General features: G+C 42.6%; 1 protein-coding gene across 2 annotated transcripts in view; it reads right to left on the reverse strand.

Moving 5' to 3' along the window:
* BARD1 (BRCA1 associated RING domain 1) overlaps nt 1-21,051 on the reverse strand; it is a 64,559-nt gene that overhangs the window by 11,499 nt on the left and 32,009 nt on the right. For both annotated transcript variants that reach the window (XM_084642941.1, XM_084642942.1), the window contains 3 exons: nt 8,954-9,062; nt 4,172-4,307; nt 1,644-1,736 (listed from right to left, as the gene is read on the reverse strand). In XM_084642941.1, the coding sequence (XP_084499067.1) occupies nt 1,644-1,736; nt 4,172-4,307; nt 8,954-9,062 (338 nt within the window). The remainder of the gene's footprint in view (nt 1-1,643; nt 1,737-4,171; nt 4,308-8,953; nt 9,063-21,051) is intronic.

Raw genomic sequence — 21,051 nt, forward strand, 5'->3', positions numbered from 1 at the left:
AACAGCCTGTATGTAGCTTTGATAAAGTCAAGATCTGCCACAGAAACGTTAGATTTAAATATTCTCAGTGAAACAGAATTCTAATTACTGAAGAAACTCCATATGCACTCTGTGCAAACCCAGGTCTGGCTCCTAACCCCTCAGAAATTTGTTACCCCCAGCCACATAGAGGTTTTATCTTCCTGCCCACGTGTAACCTCTAAGCAGCCAGACATCTACAATACCATAATTGTCCCACAATTCCCCACTACTTTTCAGCAGCCAAACTATCTGAAGCTAGTCCTCGATACCCAAACCAACCTGTTGGTTTGGGCATACCAACATTTATCACATGTCAGAGAGAGTCAATGAGAAACTATTCATACTTGTAACAGATTGCAGTACCAAGACTCCTTGAAGATTTTTCTTTTTGAATTACCTATAGATAAATGGGATGAATATAATCTGTTTTAAATAAGTGATATCCAAAGTATCCAAGGGAACATTTAACCAATGTGCCATTTGAAAAGAACAGAGAAGAAATCAAGTGGATGTTAGGAAGTTACATGGACATTAGAAGCAGATGGCCAAAGTTTTCCAGAGTGACTAGTGATTTTCGCTGCCCAACTTGGAACACCTTAAAGGGGCCTCATGCTCAGCATTTTAGAAAAAAAATCAGGCCCCTTTAAGCTGGGCACCCAAACTCAGTAGTCCATTTGAAAAAATTAGGCTAAGTTATTTGAAGAGTCCCTATTGAGTAAAGATGAGTTTTCATATCTAGTGTTTAATCATCCAAGACACTCCTGAAACCACTTGAAGAAAGCTCTCTATGAATTCTCCATTGATAGACAAACTGCACGCAAATTAATTATAAAGGTTGGGGGGCGGAAGGGGGGGAAGAGGGGTTCCGTCCCCAGAGAAGTCAAGGGAAACAAGAAGGGTTTTCACAATGTAAATTAGAAGGGGAATTAATAAAGTCAGATGTATACTATATAGATATTTGTTCATCTGCCCTTTCATTTATGTTACTATTTTGTTAGATGGCATATATAAGTCCTTGAATGCAGAGGTGTTTTGGATAGTGTAACTACTGCTTTATATATTGCTTACAAGCACTGATCCCATACCCCTAAAGCACCAAAATTTTCCATTGACTTCCGTGGGAGCTATGCAAAGCATAAGGAACACAAGGATGGGGCCATAAGCTTGACTGGTTTTTGCTGGTAACTAGTCATCCTGTCATTTCTCCTGATCAGGAAGTCTTATACTACTATAGCAAATCAGCCCTTCGACAGCCATTTAAAATGCTTAAACACATACATCGGAACATTTACCATGAGCATTCCAGCACTACTGCTAATATGCTGAGCGGTAAACAAATTCATCCCCTCCTTACATTTGGGGGATGACTATTTCACTGGTATCTGATTAACAATGATGCATTACACATTTTCCACAGATGGAGTAATTACACGTAATCACAATTAATTACATTAATTCTTGTCACTCAAAATTTAAAAAGCCCCATAGTTTAGGTTAAGCCAATATCCATATTTGAAACAAGTTTCTGAAACAGGAATGGAAAGTTCTCAGACAATATTAATCCTCAGGTCAAACTATACATTTGTTTGAAAAATAAATGTTCCACCTATTCAAATACTTACACTCAAATTTCAGGACCCAACATCCAGCCAGAATGGCCAGCATACCTTTGATAGTACTTCGCATTGGATCATCAGCGATAATGACGTGAGTCACTAGAATAAAAAGTTACACATGTAAGAAAGCCTACAAACCTAAAATAACCAGATCTATAAGACTTGTTGCAAATCCAGTCACCCCCAATTTACGAACTCTTTCCTCCCCATTTATGAGCAGCCATTCTTCCCCAAACTCAAAATCTGTTTTCATTCACTGCAATTAAACTCTTCTCTTTATAAACTTGTGCAAGTGGGTGTTATAACTGAAAACCCACAATATTTCTGTCTGCTTTTAGTTGTTGTAAGTGTAGCCTTGTAGTTTATAAGAGAAGGAAGCATTACTGATCTATTAACCTACTTCTCCTCCAAAGGTATAATTGAAATAGGATTCTCACTACTGGATGTTAGTACCTTAATGCAAGACTGGTGGAATTGTCTCAGCTCGAGATTTTCAGGTTCAACATGCAACAGTAGTTAGGTGGAGCATGAGCCTGGCCCCTTCTAAGCATTTCCATTACACATGATCAGCTTAACCACAGCCTGAGAATCTTTCAGTCAGTTCTACACTGCATGGGTAGTAAATCACTCAAGAGGAATAAGAATCGATAAAAGGGATTAAGAGAATGCTTAAAAAAAATATCCAACAAATGTAACTATTCATCATCAACTTAGTAAAGATGAACTTGAAACTCTGAGGACAGATGGCAGGTAAAAGAACTCGTCACAATACTATCTTCAGAGAAGAGTTACAGATCAGTAAGTTGCTTTTCCTCTAAAGATACTACCTGTGTAGGATTCTCACTCCAAAAGTGTAATAAAGCTCAAGAGACATCTCAAGTAATGAAGTAAAAGTGCAACAGATAGCAACTCTAGGGCCAGAACCAAAACTGTGATGAATTTTTTCTGTCCTTTTAAATGAGGAAGGAGAGTAACATCAGCTGCCTGGAGTTAGAGACTTTAACAACAGCATGCTGAAATGCTGCTGGCTTCTTCTTTAGCTCTTCTCACCTTCTGGAGAGGCCCTGCCTAAGATGAGCTAAAGCACTGCACCAGTGGCTCCAAGCAGAGGAGCCCCAACTGTGGCCTCAGCTTTGAAGGCAGTGGTTTCAAGCACTTTGACGAGGCCATCCCACTAATGATGGGCTTCGGAGAGGGGAGCTGGGTTTGCACCAATGCAGGTAGCACCAACGCAAACAAGACAAAAACAGAGTCCTAAGTCAGCAGGTTTACCAGGCTGGCTTCATGCAGATTGATAGGAGTTTCCGGGGTGTTGAGGCAGACCTGAAGTATTTTCCCATGTTTTCTTAGTACTCAGGGTGACATCTGGCAAAATGTGACATTGTGGTAAAGTCCAAGGAAGATAACCATATTTTCTACCTTATGTACTATAGACATGGCCCTGCAGTACTAACAAGCGTGAAGCAGCTTTGCTGTGTCCCTTCCTTCCTCCATGTTAGAGGTCATGTAACAGAAATGACGCAAAAACAAAAAAGAAAAAAACAGAAGATGAAAAGATGCAGCGAAGTGCCAGAAATGCAAGGAGCTGAGGAATCAGAGCAAGAGCAGAGATCCCCAGCGTCCAGCATGGGAGCACCAAGACAGGTGCTGAAGCATGGCAAGCATTAGAGCTGTAGTGTTGAGGCATCAGAACTAGAGGAGCAATAACAGGGTGCTAAGCATCCATAACACCAGCACAAACGCAGAAGCCGGCACCGATAAGTTACCCAAAAATTGCTGCCAAAGTGCGAAGTAAGCGGCAAAACACCAGCCACACTGGTGCTGAAATGCAACAGAAAAAAAACCCAGAGACAAAAAACTAGGCAACAAGCACCCAAGGCAAACAGCTTCACAAACAGAAATGCTGCTCCTGGTTCTACCTAGAAGAGAAGGACTGTTATGGGAGAAGGATCTCAGATGTATGAAGATATGGATGAAAATAGCCAAACTGGTGACTGGCAGACACACAGAGCTCCTGCAGGCAGTACCTTCACCACCTGTGGTCCAGAAGAACTGAGTGGAAGGTTCCAAGAGCAGTAGGTAAGCTAAGGAGGGCTAAACTACCACGTCAATGGCATGGTACCCTGCTAGCAACGTAATTGGGGCAAAATATAAGCGTTTAGTGAATTCTGCCTGTCTTGCACTAGGAAGCTGGGAACTCAGAGTTAGTATCCTGGTGGTTGGTTCCTTTTAAAGGATAAGTTTCTAGTCAACTCATTTTTGTTGCCAGCAAGCTCACATCTTCTCTTGTGCCAGAGGCTTCTCTCTCTTCAGAAAGAGCACCCATAGGCTGTGGGCTAACAGATGTGAAACTTTATATTGCTTCAGTCTTATGAGCGGCATAAATACTATATCATTCTTGGAACCTGAAGTTTTATTTCAATCTACAAAACATTATGCAGTTAACATCTTGATAGCTAAAATGTATAACCCTGGTACAAAGTGAGCATTAAAACATACATACCTAAGAGACATTCCAACGTGGGCTTACTTACCTGTGCTGTTAAACTCCACACATTTTCTAGCCTTCAGCACTGCTGCAAGTTTGCTCAGTGATTTTTGTTGCTCTGAATTGAGGCTGCTTCCCAGTAAAACAACAGGCCCTTCTCTAGGGTGGCCTGGGCTTGCTTGCTGTGTGACAAGAGGAAGAAATGCTAAAGTCCTTCCTAAACTGAACTTAAAGAAAACAACTAATCTATTTGACAGTCTATTAAATAAAGAATAAGACTTTGAAATGAATAATTCATGGCATCTTACAGGACACATACATAAATCTATCTAGAGGGAATGCTATGGCATTGTAGATACTTTCTTTAATTTATGTAACATACCAAAGCAATTTTCAATTAACTAAAAGTTCGGTCTTGGGGACCTTTTGAATCAGTAGCAGCTTTCAGCAAACGGGCTGATGAAGATGCAGCGTGTTTTGTTTGGGAACTGTAGTACATGCCTAACTTCCATAGGTCACAATAATGTGACAAGAAACTCACCACACAGTCCCGACTAATAGCAATTACTGAGTATTAAGCAACTGAAGAACATAACGTACTCAGGAACATTTTAAATCAACGTGTTCTGAATGGTTTAAACTGGGGCATGAAAGGGTAAAGATTTTAAAATCACCCTTAATGTATAGTGCCTAGCACAACATAGCTTTTTATTTCCCCCCCGCCATTGGGTCCTCTGGGTGCTACCATAATATTTTTGTATATATACACCCACAAGACATACAAACACAGACACATAAAACACATGAATAAATGTTTGTACATTAGCTTACAAATGGTATACAAATTTTACTGTAATGAGGCACTAAGAGTTGAAACCGTTCTACAAAGACACAATATCAAAGACAGCCACAAAGTCAGTTTGTCCAAAGAGGCACCACCCTTCCCCCCAGCCCCAAAGGTCTTGCAGGGCATTCTAAACAATGAAGAGTAAACATTTTTATTACATTTTATGGGTACATAGAGAAATACGTATGTAAGGTCTAATTTTCATTTACACTAAAGCCTCTATACATTCCTCTAGCAGGGAAAAAGGGCGTGTGTGTAAATAAGACCACCACCCACACACAGTCCTACAATTGTTACTGTTAAGGCGCACAGTGAGGCCAATTTGTTATCTCCAGCTGCGAGAAACTGAAAGGCCTCTGGCAGAAGACTGTAAAGACATGTAATAACCCAGCAGTGGAAAACATCTTAATTATTGGGTGACGGGAGATACTGGAATAGCCTATTATACTTTTAAAGTGTGTAAAAGCATTTAGAGCAAAGAACAGGTGTGTCTTTTTACTGGATGTGTGTATACAACAAACAACAGAGGAAGACAACACACGATGTGGAATAAAGTTTGTCAGTATTTGGGAACCATTCTGAGTTATCGCAAAAAGAAAAGGAGTACTTGTGGCACCTTAGAGACTAACCAATTTATTTGAGCATGAGCTTTCGTGAGCTACAGCTCACTTCATCGGATGCATACCGTGGAACCTGCAGAAGACATTATATACACACAGAGACCATGAAACAATACCTCCTCCCACCCCACTCTCCTGCTGGTAATAGCTTATCTAAAGTGATCATCAAGTTGGGCCATTTCCAGCACAAATCCAGGTTCTCACCCTCCGCCCCCCCCCCCCCCCACAAACTCACTCTCCTGCTGGTAATAGCCCATCCAAAGTGACCACTCTCTTCACAATGTGCATGATAATCAAGGTGGGCCATTTCCTGCACAAATCCAGGTTCTCTCACTCCCTCACCCCCCTCCAAAAACCACACACACAAACTCACTCTCCTGCTGGTAATAGCCCATCCAAAGAGACCACTCTCCCTACAATGTGCATGATAATCAAGGTGGGCCATTTCCAGCACAAATCCAGGTTTTCTCACCCCTCCCCCCCACCCCGGGGAAACACACACACACACACACAAACTCACTCTCCTGCTGGCAATAGCTCATCCAAACTGACCACTCTCTAAGTTTAAATCCAAGTTTAACCAGAATGTCTTGGGGGGCGGGGGGGAGGAAACAACAGGGGGAAATAGGCTACCTTGCATAATGACTTAGCCACTCCCAGTCTCCCAGTCTCTATTTAAGCCTAAATTAATAGTATCCAATTTGCAAATGAATTCCAATTCAGCAGTTTCTCGCTGGAGTCTGGATTTGAAGTTTTTTTGTTGTAAGATAGCGACCTTCATGTCTGTAATTGCGTGATCAGAGAGATTGAAGTGTTCTCCGACTGGTTTATGAATGTTATAATTCTTGAATTCTATAATTCTTTGTGTCCATTTATTCTTTTACGTAGAGACTGTCCAGTTTGACCAATGTAAATGGCAGAGGGGCATTGCTGGCACATGATGGCATATATCACATTGGTGGATGTGCAGGTGAACGAGCCTCTGATAGTGTGGCTGATGTTATTAGGCCCTGTGATGATGTCCCCTGAATAGATATGTGGACACAGTTGGCAATGGGCTTTGTTGCAAGGATAGGTTCCTGGGTTAGTGGTTCTGTTGTGTGGTATGTGGTTGTTGGTGAGTATTTGCTTCAGGTTGCACGGCTATCTGTAGGCAAGGACTGGTCTGTCTCCCAAGATTTGTGAGAGTGTTGAGTCATCCTTCAGGATAGGTTGTAGATCCTTAATAATGCGTTGGAGGGGTTTTAGTTGGGGGCTGAAGGTGACGGCTAGTGGCGTTCTGTTATTTTCTTTGTTAGGCCTGTCCTGTAGTAGGTAACTTCTGGGAACTCTTCTGGCTCTATCAATCTGTTTCTTCACTTCTGCAGGTGGGTATTGTAGTTGTAAGAAAGCTTGACAGAGATCTTGTAGGTGTTTGTCTCTGTCTGAGGGGTTGGAGCAAATGCGGTTGTATCGCAGAGTTTGGCTGTAGACGATGGATCGTGTGGTGTGGTCAGGGTGAAAGTTGGAGGCAGATAGGTAGGAATAGCGGTCAGTAGGTTTCCGGTATAGGGTGGTGTTTATGTGACCATCGTTTATTAGCACTGTAGTTTCCAGGAAGTGGATCTCTTGTGTGGACTGGACCAGGCTGAGGTTGATGGTGGGATGGAAATAGTTGCTATCACGGTGGAATTCCTCAAGTGCTTCTTTTCCATGGGTCCAGATGATGATGTCATCAATATAGCGCAAGTAGAGTAGGGGTTTTAGGGGACGAGAGCTGAGAAGCGTTGTTCTAAATCAGCCATAAAAATGTTGGTATACTGTGGGTACCCATAGCAGTGCCGCTGATCTGAAGGTATACATTGTCCCCAAATGTAAAATAGTTATGGGTAAGGACAAAGTCACAAAGTTCAGCCACCAGGTTAGCCGTGACATTATCGGGGATAGTGTTCTTGACGGCTTGTAGTCCATCTTTGTGTGGAATGTTGGTGTAGAGGGCTTCTACATCCATAGTGGCCAGGATGGTGTTATCAGGAAGATCACCGATGGATTGAAGTTTCCTCAGGAAGTCAGTGGTGTCTCGAAAGGTAGCTGGGAGTGCTGGTAGCGTAGGGCCTGAGGAGGTAGTCTACATAGCCAGACAATCCTGCTGTCAGGGTGCCAATGCCTGAGATGATGGGGCGCCCAGGATTTCCAGGTTTATGGATCTTGGGTAGTAGATAGAATATCCCAGGTTGGGGTTCCAGGGGTGTGTCTGTGCGGATTTGATCCTGTGTTTTTTCAGGAAGTTTCTTGAGCAAATGCTGTAGTTGCTTTTGGTAACTCTCAGTGGGATCAGAGGGTAATGGCTTGTAGAAAGTGGTGTTGGAGAGCTGCCGAGCAGCCTCTTGTTCATATTCCGACCTATTTATGATGACAACTGCACCTCCTTTGTCAGCCTTTTTGATTATGATGTCAGAGTTGTTTCTGAGGCTATCTTACAAAAAAAAACTTCAAATCCAGACTCCAGCGAGAAACTGCTGAATTGGAATTCATTTGCAAATTGGATACTATTAATTTAGGCTTAAATAGAGACTGGGAGACTGGGAGTGACTAAGTCATTATGCAAGGTATCCTATTTCCCCCTGTTTTTTCCTCCCCTCCCCCCCCCCCCCCGACGTTCTGGTTAAACTTGGATTTAAACTTAGAGAGTGGTCAGTTTGGATGAACTATTGCCAGCAGGAGAGTGAGTTTGTGTGTGTGTGTGTTTCCCCGGGGGAGGCGGGGGGTGAGAAAGCCTGGATTTGTGCTGAAAATGGCCCACCTTGATTATCATGCACATTGTGAAGAGAGTGGTCACTTTGGATGGGCTATTACCAGCAGGAGAGTGAGTTGGGGGCGGGGGGGGGGGGTGAGAAAGCCTGGATTTGTGCTGGAAATGGCCCAACTTGATAATCACTTTAGATAAGCTATTACCAGCAGGACAGTGGGGTGGGAAGAGGTATTGTTTCATGGTCTCTGTGTGTATATAATGTCTTCTGCAGGTTCCACGGTATGCATCCGATGAAGTGAGCTGTAGCTCACGAAAGCTCATGCTCAAATAAATTGGTTAGTCTCTAAGGTGCCACAAGTCCTCCTTTTCTTTTTGCGAAGACAGACTAACACGGCTGTTACTCTGAATTCTGAGTTATGGAGATGACCCCACAGTCTTGCATATAAAATCTTCTATATATCATTTTTGTTACAGAAATCTTCTTGGGAATGTTGGAGAGTTTTACAAGTTTGACTGGGACTATTTGTCCCAGCCCATTTCTAACCGGTCTGTAAAGCCAGATGCCCTAGTTACCCTAGGTCCAAAGTATTCAGGGCTCACAAGATGAATTTGATTTTTAGGAACACTTACTTCCCCGCATTGACTAAATGAATGTGATTCATTCTTCATTGGTAGCATTAGCACAGACTTCATCTTTTCAGTTTCTGCGTAGTCCACAGGGCGCAGACCGAATATATTACTGGTAAAACAAGCACAGATGGTTTAAGTAAATAAAATGTGTGACGTGATTCTTAACTAACTGGGTGCATTATCTGGATAGTTTTTCCACCTTCTTACTAATATGCAATTTCTGCTAACACACACAGAAAAGATTCAAGAATTGCATCAAAGGCAGATGGATTCAGAATCACAAGCTGCTACATTCAACATGAAAAATAAGAGAGTTTACAACCGAATGATAGGTTAAATAAACCACAGCCCTTGTTAAATGTTTTGCTGCTCACCCATTGATATCTATCACAACAGCCAGCATTTTGCTTTGTAACGCTTAATTGCAATCACGCCACCAGGGAAGAAAAAGCATGTTGATTCCAAATGGAAAGTTCCAACAGACTATTACAAGTTAAATACAAACAAATATACAGGTAAAACAGGCATACAAGGTCTTCACTTGAATCCACCAACATTGTGTCACACTGCTGATATAGAAAAAAAAATATGCTAGCAAGTATAAAAATACACAGTTTAGGTACAAAAATCCATATTCGCTACTACAGACTATAAAAGACATACTGAAAGTCTCTATATAGTAGGTTAGAGATACTAATCAAGCCAAGACCAAGGGTTTATTGTAAATGTTATTTTCTCCTCATTCAATATTCCATTAGCAAATAATCCAGCTACCAGAATTCAAACACAATTCAAACAGAACAGTGTCATATTTTGATCTATATGATGTACTACAAGATGCCTGTTAACGAGACCACAACTGTGACAGAAAACACCCATGCGCGTAAGGCTCCCACAGCTAGCCAAGATTGTTTTCTATTATAGGCATCAACTCAAATTTTGGTCTCTCTCTTATTCAGTTTGCTATTGTATGTCACAGGTGACAAATCTGCCAACAGAGAGAAATCAGGGTGATTACTCATGCTACGGGGCATGCAGGAAACCTCCTACTCCCCACATAATTCACCAGCTATAATTTGGATAGTTGTACCTGTAGTGAACCATGGGCATATCTGAGTGTGGCTGTGACATCTGTCTCCTCCCCACACCACCTTATAGCTGCAGGACAGTAGTTAGAGAGGAAAAAGCCTGCAGCTACAGAACAGGTACAATAACTGGTGTTGGTAAGCCTGGTCTCACTAGCACTCCCCCGGGGCATTGTACCTGCCTTGTCCTTTGTAGGAATAATGTCTACTACAGCTATTCCTCTTCCTTCCACCTTACATGGCCCTAGAGCTTAAAAGGAAATGTAAGAGAATGGGAATGAAGTGACTTGGTTATGCCATGTTACAGAGTAAAGAGTAATAGAAAAAGCAGAGCTAAAGAGGTCCAAAAACTGCTGTGTCACTATAGCACTATCTTTTCAGGATAGCCATATGCTGCCATATAAAGCCTGTATCTAGGAGGAAATCTGATTTTAGTCCATATGTGGAAGTACCTCAGCATAGTTACATGATTTGGCATAAACAGAAAGATCCTTGTATTAATCTTAACCAAGAAAAAACAATGAAATCAAAGCTGTATGATCATTCTAACCTAAATGCACCACTACTTTTTTCATTGCTCTTTAGTACACGCAACTTGTTAACAGAGAGAATCTCTGGTCAAAGATTCTGGACGGGTTTTTGCTAAAACACCCTAATTTCACAATAGTGCCAGCCCCTAGCTCTCCTGTATTTCTGAATGCTGGGAGTTGGCATATTACAAATGCTGCAGATTAAAAGATAACTTGTCACACCTCAGTCCAGCCCTGGGAATTGCAGCCCATTAAATACTACCACGCTGTTCCTGCTTTGTCATGCGTCATCAGGGTAGGCTTTGGCCTCTCCTTAAATTAGGACAATATTTAAATCAAGCTGCTGTAAGATGGTTCCTTCAAACAGGTCCAAAAGAGAAATAAATATTAGCATATGCATTAAAATCATCATCTTTACACCAGATGGCTGAACCTAGCTTTTAAAAATGTTAAATTTCATATCACTTTGTATGCTTTTTTTATTTCATAGAGTGATAGTGATGTCATTAATTGTTGCAAAAGAATCCTGAGGGCTTCAACTCTTGACAATTAAGTGAAAGAACAACTATATGCCTTATTACACAGTTTGTTCATTTGCACTGTTGCAGTCTTCATATTGTATTTAATTGGGGTTTTATGACAATTAGGAATTTTTTGTCTCAAAGAGCATTTTAAGTTTGCCTTTTACCAGTGCATACACTGCCTAAGCTTGATATTGCAAAGTGACAAAAAATAAGGGATGTTCACATAATGTTAGAGTCAAACAATTGAAGTACAATAATGCTAGAAAATGTAAGACCTCAGGTTTTCACAAGTGGGCCATGTTACACATGCTGAATATTTTGAGATATATATTTTTATTTTAATTGTGCAACTGTAACATTGTAGATTTTGCTAAGTAGGCCAAAACCTGTGGCCCCTGTAATGGCAGGAAATAATTAGGTGAGATATGCCCAGATGATCTGAGCAGGCAAACCACATCTTATCTACAGAAGGTGGTATGCCCCACCCCCAGCAAGGTCCCTGCCAATCATGTGAGCAAGACATACCGGCTGGGCACCGAGAAAGGATTCTCTGTATTACCTCAGAGGTGGTCCACCCCGCCCGGTGTCCCATCTCTAGTTTAGATCAATGTGATGCTTCAGAGGCAAGTATTGTGGGTTTTCTTTCCATAAGATCTTTATGCCCCAGCATTGCAATGAGAGAGCACATTAAGTTGATTATTTATGATAAGCCCTAAATCCCCCTAAGTCACTGCTTTCCAAGACAATCTCTCATCCTGTAAATCAGTGGTTCTCAACCTTTCCACACTACTGTACCCCTTTCAGGAGTCTGATTTGTCTTGTGTACACCCAAGTTTCACCTCGCTTAAAAACTACTTGCTTACAATATTAGACATAAAAATACAAAACTGTCACAGAACACTATTACTGAAAAACTGCTTACGTTTTCACTTTTACCATGTAATTATAAAATAAATCAACTGAAATATAAATATTCTACTTACATGTCAGTGTATAGTATATAAAGTAGTATAAACAAGTCATTGTATGAAATTTGACTTTGTACTGACTGCTAGTGCTTTCTGTGTAGCTTGTTGTAAAACTAGGCAAATATCTAGATGAGTTGATGTACACTCTGGAACAACCACTGCTGTAGATAACCTGTGTTCTTAATTCCCAGATCTATTACCTTGATTAGACTGATTAGAACACATTGTTGGGATTGTGATTATTTAGCCAAGGGATTCAGATTGCTCTACAACAGTAACCTGTCCCACCAAGCTGTACCTCATCTACAAACTTCACCAGCAAATATTTTATATCATTGTCTAGATCACTAATAAAAATATTTAACAGACTTGGACCAAGGACTGGTTCGGACCAAGAGCCGATTCTTGGGGGACCCTGCTGGAAACAGCCCTGCTCAGTGGCATCTCTCTAACTACATTTTGAGATCTGTCTGTGATCCAGATTTTAATCCATCTAATGTGTGTTCTGTTAATTCTATATAATACACTTTAAAAAAAATCAAATGTCATGTGGTCGTAAGTCAAAGCCCAGTAGAAATCCAAGTATACTACATCACAGTTGCCTTTATCAACCCGTTGTCTTTTTTTTTTTTTTAACAGGATTACAAGAGCTACCTTCCATGAAACCATAAATTTTATTCATTGACAAAAAACAATTAATTGAGTTAATGTTGCCCAATGGCATCTTGTGCCAGTCCACTTCTCTCTCCACTAGGCCCAACATGGTTGTGTGAAATCATAAATACCCACCTCTATACACTTTGCTATAATAGAGTAGGGATAATGGTCATGCTTTGAAAAGTTTTGCATGTATAGTTGCTAACAGGGAGAGCGAGAGAAATCAAGAACTTGACAGTTTCATTACATGGCAGATACAGTAACTAAGCACATAAGCAAAGACTCATGTCTCTCTCTCCTTTTCCACTCCCCCTCTCCCACAACATACAGGCTCCCCTACCACCATTCCCAGCTCACCCTTCCAGTCCTGACCCATTAATCCGTAGCACTTTAGAAGCTGTTAGAACATAACAAGTCTGGCACACCCTGCTGCTGCATACACATCAGGCAGATTAATGGAGGCTCGCCTGCCTCCTTGATTTTTGTAGCCCGAGTTGTACATGGAGTCCTGCACACCTCTTACTCTTCCCCCACGCAATAGACTCCCTATGCTCCTGCTTTGGCCGAGGCTCCTCTGCCACACTCAGTCTACCTTCCCTCCAGGCCACTCCCATCCCCCCACTCCACACAGGGATGTAACTTTGTATTTCCTGGTACTCTCAGGTTTAAATCTGTGTTACCTTAGGGCCTCCCAAGATCTTGGCCCACACATATGGGGAGCAAGAAGAGGATCTCAAATCGACCGCGCAGGGGCAGAGCCCCCAGATCCTAGCACAGACACAGGAAGGAATGGGAGCATGACAGGGCCCCACACCCCTAATACCGTCTACTCAACCTGCCACCAACTCCCAGTGTCCCATCCCTTGACCTGTGCCCCACAACCCCTCTCCTATGCACTCCACTCTTCTCTCCTTCCCCGAGCAAGTATTTGCATGTGTAATTTATTTTCTTTTTGAATATACTTTGAGCAATTTCTGAATTTTCTGCTGTATTCAGATTACATTTCCCTGCCCACTTCCCCCCAAAACAAAAACCAACCCTTTGACAAAGGCAGATTGGAGCAACATGCATACATTTCATTTTCAGATTTCTGCCAAGGGTGGGTTCTGAACATATAATACCCAGGTGTTGCTATGGTTTAATGGCCACAGCACGGACCCTTGAGCCACCCAGGTCATATGAAAATGGGCTGGGTAGCAACCTTTTGCATACTTTGCCTACACATGTGCAGTGTAATCCGTTTGGTGCGTAAACCTTAGGCTCAAACCTAAGACTTTGTTGAACAACATCTTCAGTGTTGCCTTCCCAAGAGGGCAGTGGTTGTCACTAACTGGGGCAAGTGTTGAGTGATTGAGACACCTTAGGCAAAATCAGAGCCATGGTTTGACCCCCAGGTATGCACAGAAAAAAGTAAAAAAGAAAAGGAGGACTTGTGGCACCTTAGAGACTAACAAATTTCTCTAAGGTGCCACAAGTCCTCCTTTTCTTTTTGTGGATACAGACTAACACGGCTGCTACTCTGAAACAGAAAATACTAAGTAAAATCAACCCTGAGAAAAGCTTTTTTCCCCCCCCCAGGGGAGGGGCAGGAAGAGACTTTATCTTGGGGACCTTTTGCTCAAATAACTCCAAATTTAGATCACCCTCACTAAGGCACACCACATTTCGAGGTGATCCATGTAAGCATGCCAAGTTTAGAGTACATAGAAGAATCTCCTTTTAAACAAAGAGCTCCTCAACCTTAACTTTAGCCTCTTATTCTTTGTTGATAGAATCCTGAAGTTAGAGGCTCCATCTTTTTTAGGTAAGATAAATGTACTACTCTTGCTAATCCAGAGTCCAGAAGTGCTCCAATAAATACCTCTTCTTGAATGAGGGTGAAATTAGACTTTTCAAGATTAATTTAGGTCTACAAGAGCCAGATGTATCCTTTGAGGCAAAAAGCCTATCAGCTACTTATCTTAGTACTGACTGATGGTGAAAACACTCCAGGCTAAAGAGAGCCTAAATCTAACATTGGAAAGATCACTGTGCTGGAGAACAGAGACCTTCGAAGGCACCTCAAGCCTGATGCTTAAATGAATACGGAGAGTGATGCTGCATATGATACTGCAGCTGACCCCTCAGGACCTTCCATGCTGGATTTTGCAGGACCACAAAGTCAAAGACCTCCTCAACAGCAGCTGATGACCGTTAGCACTGGAGTTTGTTTGATGGGGCGACACTACTGAACTCCAGGGCGTTGGGAGTCCATTGGCTACTGCCAGTCTAATGGGATCTTAATGTAAAATTCCAAGGATGTTGGTTACTGAGGGATGAGGGTGACATGGCTGACCACAACAGGTGGAGCTTGACATTGGCCTCAAGCTAAACAAGTGCACTTGGTGCAGGGAGCAGTGTTCAGCCTCAGGGTAGGGCACAACGGGGATTGAGAATATTTCTCCGTCATGGAGTTAGAGGCTTTAGAAGGATTCAAATTTTTTTTAAAAAAAAATCAGTACATGTTGATTTCACTGTACACAACAAACCAACAAAAACAATTTCCATTGATAATAATTGAAATTTACAGACAGGCAAATGAAAAATGCTGCTTGAGAACTCCTTTGAGTTTGATTTAAGCATATTTACTTCATATACTCTGACATGTGGTGCTGACAATGTGTGTGTTAAGAGTAATAAAGCTTTAACTTTCTGAATCTCAACCTCTATTGTCATTAAATAATTATTTTTTCTGATCCCAATCATTTCCCACAACTGTGAAAACTTTAAACCAATAAAATCAGAAAAAAGTGTTTAAAACAAACATTGATAATATCCACTGAAATTAAAAAAAAAAAATCCAAAACACATTTTACCAAGCCTACAGATACAGTTCCAGCATATGGGGTAACAGTAACAATACAGCAAAGTGTAGTGAGGGGAAAGGACAACCTGCTAGTCAGGAAATAAGGAATCAGAGAAAAGGAAAGAATGTATGATAAGGCAAATATGTGTGCAGAATTAAGGAGAGCTTCAAAAGCATTGAGAAGGCTGATTTTGTGTTTGTCATCTCCAATTTAGGCAGTCAAATGCTAAATTTTTGTATCCACATGTATATCCAACATAAATAATACTTGTTCTAAATGCCTCATTTTAACACCTCTAGCCATTGTATTTTTATTCAGCAGGCCAATGTAAATAATTTTTTCCCCTGGTTTCCAGACCTTCTTGGAAAAAGAAAGATCAGCTCCCAGTGGTATATTTTTACCATTTACCCCTATGTGGAAAATTCCTAATCATAGAATATCAGGGTTGGAAGGGACCTCAGGAGGTCATCTAGTCCAACCCCTGCTCAGAGCAGGACAAATCCCCAACTAAATCATCGGAACCAGGCCTTTGTCAAGCCTGACCTTAAAAACCTCAAATGAAGGAGATCCACCACCTCCCTAGGTAACACATTCCAGTGCTTCACCACCCTCCTAGTGAAAAGGTTTTTCCTAATATCCAACCTAAACCTCCCCCACTGCAACTTGAGACCATTACTCCTCGTTCTGTCATCTGCGACCACTGAGAACAGTCTAGATTCATCCTCTTTGGAACCCTCTTTCACGTAGTTGAAAGCCGCTATCAAATCCCCCCTCATTCTTCCCTTCCGCAGACTAAACAATCCCAGTTCCCTCAGCCTCTCCTCATAAGTCATGTGTTCCAGTCCCCAAACCATTTTTGTTGCCCTCCGCTAGACGTTTTCCAATTTTTCCACATCTTTCTTGTATTGTGGGGCCCAAACTGGACACAGTACTCCAGATGAGGCCTCACCAAGGTCGAATAGAGGAGAACGATCACGTCCCTCGATCTGCTGGCAATGCCCCTACTTATACAGCCCAAAATGCCATTGTCCTTCTTGGCAACAACGGCACACTGTTGACTCATATCCAGCTTCTCGTCCAATGTAACCCCTAGGTCCTTTTCTGCAGAACTGCTACTGAGCCATTCGGTCCCTAATCTGTAGCAGTGCATGGGATTGTTCCATCCTAAGTGCAAGACACTGCACTTGTCCTTGCTGAACCTCATCAGATTTCTTTTGGCCCAATCCTCCAATTTGTCTAGGGCCCTCTGTATCCTATCCCTACCCTCCAGCGTATCTACCACTCCTCCCAGTTTAGTGTCATCTGCAAACTTGCTGAGGGTGCAATCCACACCATCCTCCAGATCATTTATGAAGATATTGAACAAAACCGGGCCCAGGACCGACCCTTGGGGCACTCCACTTGATACCGGCTGCCAACTAAACATGGAGCCATTGATCACTACATGTTGAGCCCGACAATCTAGCCAGCTTTCTATCCACCTTATCGTCCATTCATCCAGCCCATGCTACTTTAACTTGCTGGCAAGAATACTGTGGGACTGTGTCAAAAGCTTTGCTAAAGTCAAGGAACAACACGTCCACTGCTTTCCCCTCATCCACAGAGCCAGTTATCTCGTCATAGAAGGCAATTAGATTAGTCAGGTATGACTTGCCCTTGGTGAATCCATGCTGACTGTTCCTGATCACTTTCCTCTCCTTTAAGTGCTTCAGAATTGATTCCTTGAGGACCTGCTCCATGATCTTTCCGGGGACTGAAGTGAGGCTGATTGGCCTGTAGTTCCCAGGATCCTCCTTCTTCCCTTTTTTAAAGATGGGCACTACATTAGCCTTTTTCCAGTCGTCCGGGACTTCCCCCGATCGCCATGAGTTTTCAAAGATAATGGCCAATGGCTCTGCAATCACAGCTGCCAACTCCTTTAGCACTCTCAGATGCAGCGCATCTGGCCCCATGGACTCGTGCTCATCCAGCTTTTCTAAATAGTCCCTAACCACTTCTCTCTCCACAGAGGGCTGGTCATCTCTTCCCCATACTGTGCTGCCCACTGCAGTAGTCTGGGAGCTGACCTTGTTCGTGAAGACAGAGGCAAAAAAAGCAATGAGTACATTAGCTTTTTCCGCATCCTCTGTCACTAGATTGCCTCCCTCCTTCAGTAAGGGGCCCAGACTTTCCTTGACTTTCTTCTTGTTGCTAACATACCTGAAGAAACCTTTTTGTTACTCTTAACATCTCTTGCTAGCTGCAACTCCAGGTGGGATTTGGCCTTCCTGATTTCACTCCTGCATGCCCGAGCAATATTTTCCATACTCTTCCCTGGTCATTTGTCCAATCTTCCACTTCTTGTAAGCTTCTTTTTTGTGTTCAAGATCAGCAAGGATTTCACTGTTACGCCAAGCTGGTCGCCTGCCATATTTACTATTCTTTCCACACATCGGGATGGTTAGTCCCTTTCACCTCAATAAGGATTCTTTAAAATACAGCCAGCTCTCCTGGACTCCTTTCCCCCTCATGTTATTCTCCCAGAGGATCCTGCCCATCAGTTCCCTGAGGGAGTCAAAGTCTGTTTTTCTGAAGTCCAGGGTCCATATTCTGCTGCTCTCCTTTCTTCCTTGTGTCAGGATCCTGAATTCAACCATCTCATGGTCACTGCCTCCCAGGTTCCCATCCACTTTTGCTTCCCCTACTACTTCTTCCCAGTTTGTGAGCAGCAGGTCAAGAAGAGCTCTGCCCCTATTGGTTCCTCCAGCACTTGCACCAGGAAATTGTCCCCTACACTTTCCAAAAACTCCCTGGATTGTCTGTGCACCATTGTATTGCTCTCTCAGCAGATATCAGGGTGATTGAAGTCTCCGATGAGAACCAGGGCCTGCGATCTAATAACTTCCGTGAGTTGCCGGAAGAAAGCCTCGTCCACCTCATCCCCCTGGTCCGGTGGTCTATAGCAGACTCCCACCACAACATAACCCTTGTTGCTCACACTTCTAAACTTAATCCAGAGACTCTCAGGTTTTTCTGCAGTTTCATACTGGAGCCCTGAGCAATCATACTGCTCTCTTACATACAATGCAACTTCCCCACCGTTTCTGTCCTGCCTGTCCTTCCCGAACAGTTTATATCCATCCATGACAGTACTCAAGTCATATGAGTTATCCCACCAAGTCTCTGTTATTCCAATCACATCGTAATTCCTTGACTGTGCCAGGACTTCCAGTTCTCCCTGCTTGTTTCCCAGGCTTCTTGCATTTGTGTATAGGCACTTGAGATAACTTACTGTTTGTCCTGTTTTCTTAGTATAAGGCAGGAGCCCTCCCCTCTTGGGCTCTCCTGCTCGTGCTTCCTCCCAGTATCCCATGTCCCCACTTACCTCAGGGCTTTGGTCTCCTTCCCCCGGTGAACCTAGTTTAAAGCCCTCCTCACTAGGTTAGCCAGCCTGCTTGCGAAGATGCTCTTCCCTCTCTTCGTTAGGTGGAGCCCATCTCTGCCTAGCACTCCTCCTTCTTGGAGCACCATCCCATGGTCAAAGAATCCAAAGCCTTCTCTCCAACACCACATGCATAGCCATTCGTTGACTTCCACGATTCGACCGTCTCTACCCAGGCCTTTTCCTTCCACGGGGAGGATAGACGAGACCACCACTTGTGCCTCAAACTCCTTTATCCTTCTTCCCAGAGCCATGTAGTCTGCAGTGATCCACTCAAGGTCATTCTTGACAGTATCATTGGTGCCCACATGGAGAAGCAGGAAGGGGGTAGCGAGCAGAGGACTTGATGAGTCTCGGCAGTCTCTCCGTCATCTCATGAATCCTAGCTCCTGGCAAGCAGCAGACTTCTCGGTTTTCCAGTCAGGGCGGCAGATAGATTTCCTGGCAAGCAGCAGACTTCTCGGTTTTCCAGTCAGGGCGGCAGATAGATGACTCAGTCCCCCTGAGGAGAGAGACCCCGACCACCACCACCCGCCTTCACTTGTGAGTAACCGATTCACTGTTCATACTTACGCTATATAGTGAACAGTAAGAACCCTCTTCTTATATCATGGCATTGGCGGTGTAGACTTTGGATCTGGGAGTACACAAACAAACAGGTCTGTTTATTCCCCCTGGGAGTAGGTGGATGGGGAATGGGTAGAGCCTTGGCTCTGCTCCCCAGTGCATCAGCCAGCACTAATTAAGCTGGGTTGGGAGTGGGAAGGGTTATGATTTGCTGCTGGTATAGGGCAACAAGCCAATTAATACATACCTCCAGCAGCACTCAAGGAAGGGGGAAGCAAGGAAGGAATTGTGTCTGAGGAGTATCTGAGGCACAATATGATCTGGGATACTCATGGGGTGGAGCAGTATATGCCCATGCCTTGCTCACATCTGCACCTAGAGGCACATCTACCTCTAAATAAAATATTCCCATTTACCTGGGATTGTTCACACTCAAACTTGCACCAACTGGATGAAGGCTAAAACACACCTAGAAGAAATAAGGCAATGAGACTATTTTTACCAATGTTAAACTTATTGTGCATGAGGAACTGGCAAGATAGCCCATTTGAGTGAAGCATTTATGAACAACTGTGAAATTGCAAATGCAATAGATCTAATTTTTCAAGTCACTTGGCTTGCTGTGAAGCAAGGAAAAAAAAGACAGAACTCAAGAGAACAAGCACATGAAAACATAAATGTGTAGGAGATTAACCTAAAAAAATTAACTAGACCAGCCGGGCAATTAATAGGTCCACTGGTCCATATAATATTTTCCATTTGCAGTTCGTATCTTTTTTAGTCAGAAAAAAATTGAACAGCAAAGAACATGCTCTAACTGCTTAATCTTGCAGATTTTCAAAAAAGTATTGCCAAGGAAAATTGAAATCCTATGATTTGTCTTCTGGAAAATAAAAGCAATTCTGAACTGTGTTCTCATCCTACAAAATATGTACACACACTTCCTTTTATAGTAAAGCTATTTCCTATACTTAAATCACAGAGATAAAAATCTGACGGTATTTTTGAGGTGAGATGTACTAGATGTAAAGTTTACTTCTACGGTACATCAGATGTCTGTTTAAAGGTTTTGAAAAGTAAAATTTTAAAAATTCACAAAGACTCTCTATATATGAGTAGTATATGGACAGCTAAAATATTAATTCTTGGCATGGCCACAGACTTCCTGTGTGACTTTGGGCAAGTCTTTGCCTCAGTTCTCTATCTGTCAAATGGGGATAAAAGGACTTCCTTCCTCTTTTACAATCTAAACAGACAGGGCAGACAAAGCATAAGATTTCAGGTCTTACCATGTATATCTACAGAATTTAACCCAGTGGGTCTCATCTCAGTTGGGACCTCTAGGCACTACAGTAAACTAGATACTAAATACCTAAAAAGCAGCATTAAACTAGGTTACTATATTTTATAGTACACTTTTTACAAAGTGTCATATAGAACTATTTCAAACTCGCACTCTAAGGTTATGCCCACACTTCGAGCAGGAGAAGATACACCTGC

The sequence above is a fragment of the Lepidochelys olivacea genome (genome assembly GCF_965140295.1).
Source record: "Lepidochelys olivacea isolate rLepOli2 genome assembly, chromosome: 11".
In the NCBI taxonomy this organism is placed as follows: domain Eukaryota; kingdom Metazoa; phylum Chordata; order Testudines; family Cheloniidae; genus Lepidochelys; species Lepidochelys olivacea.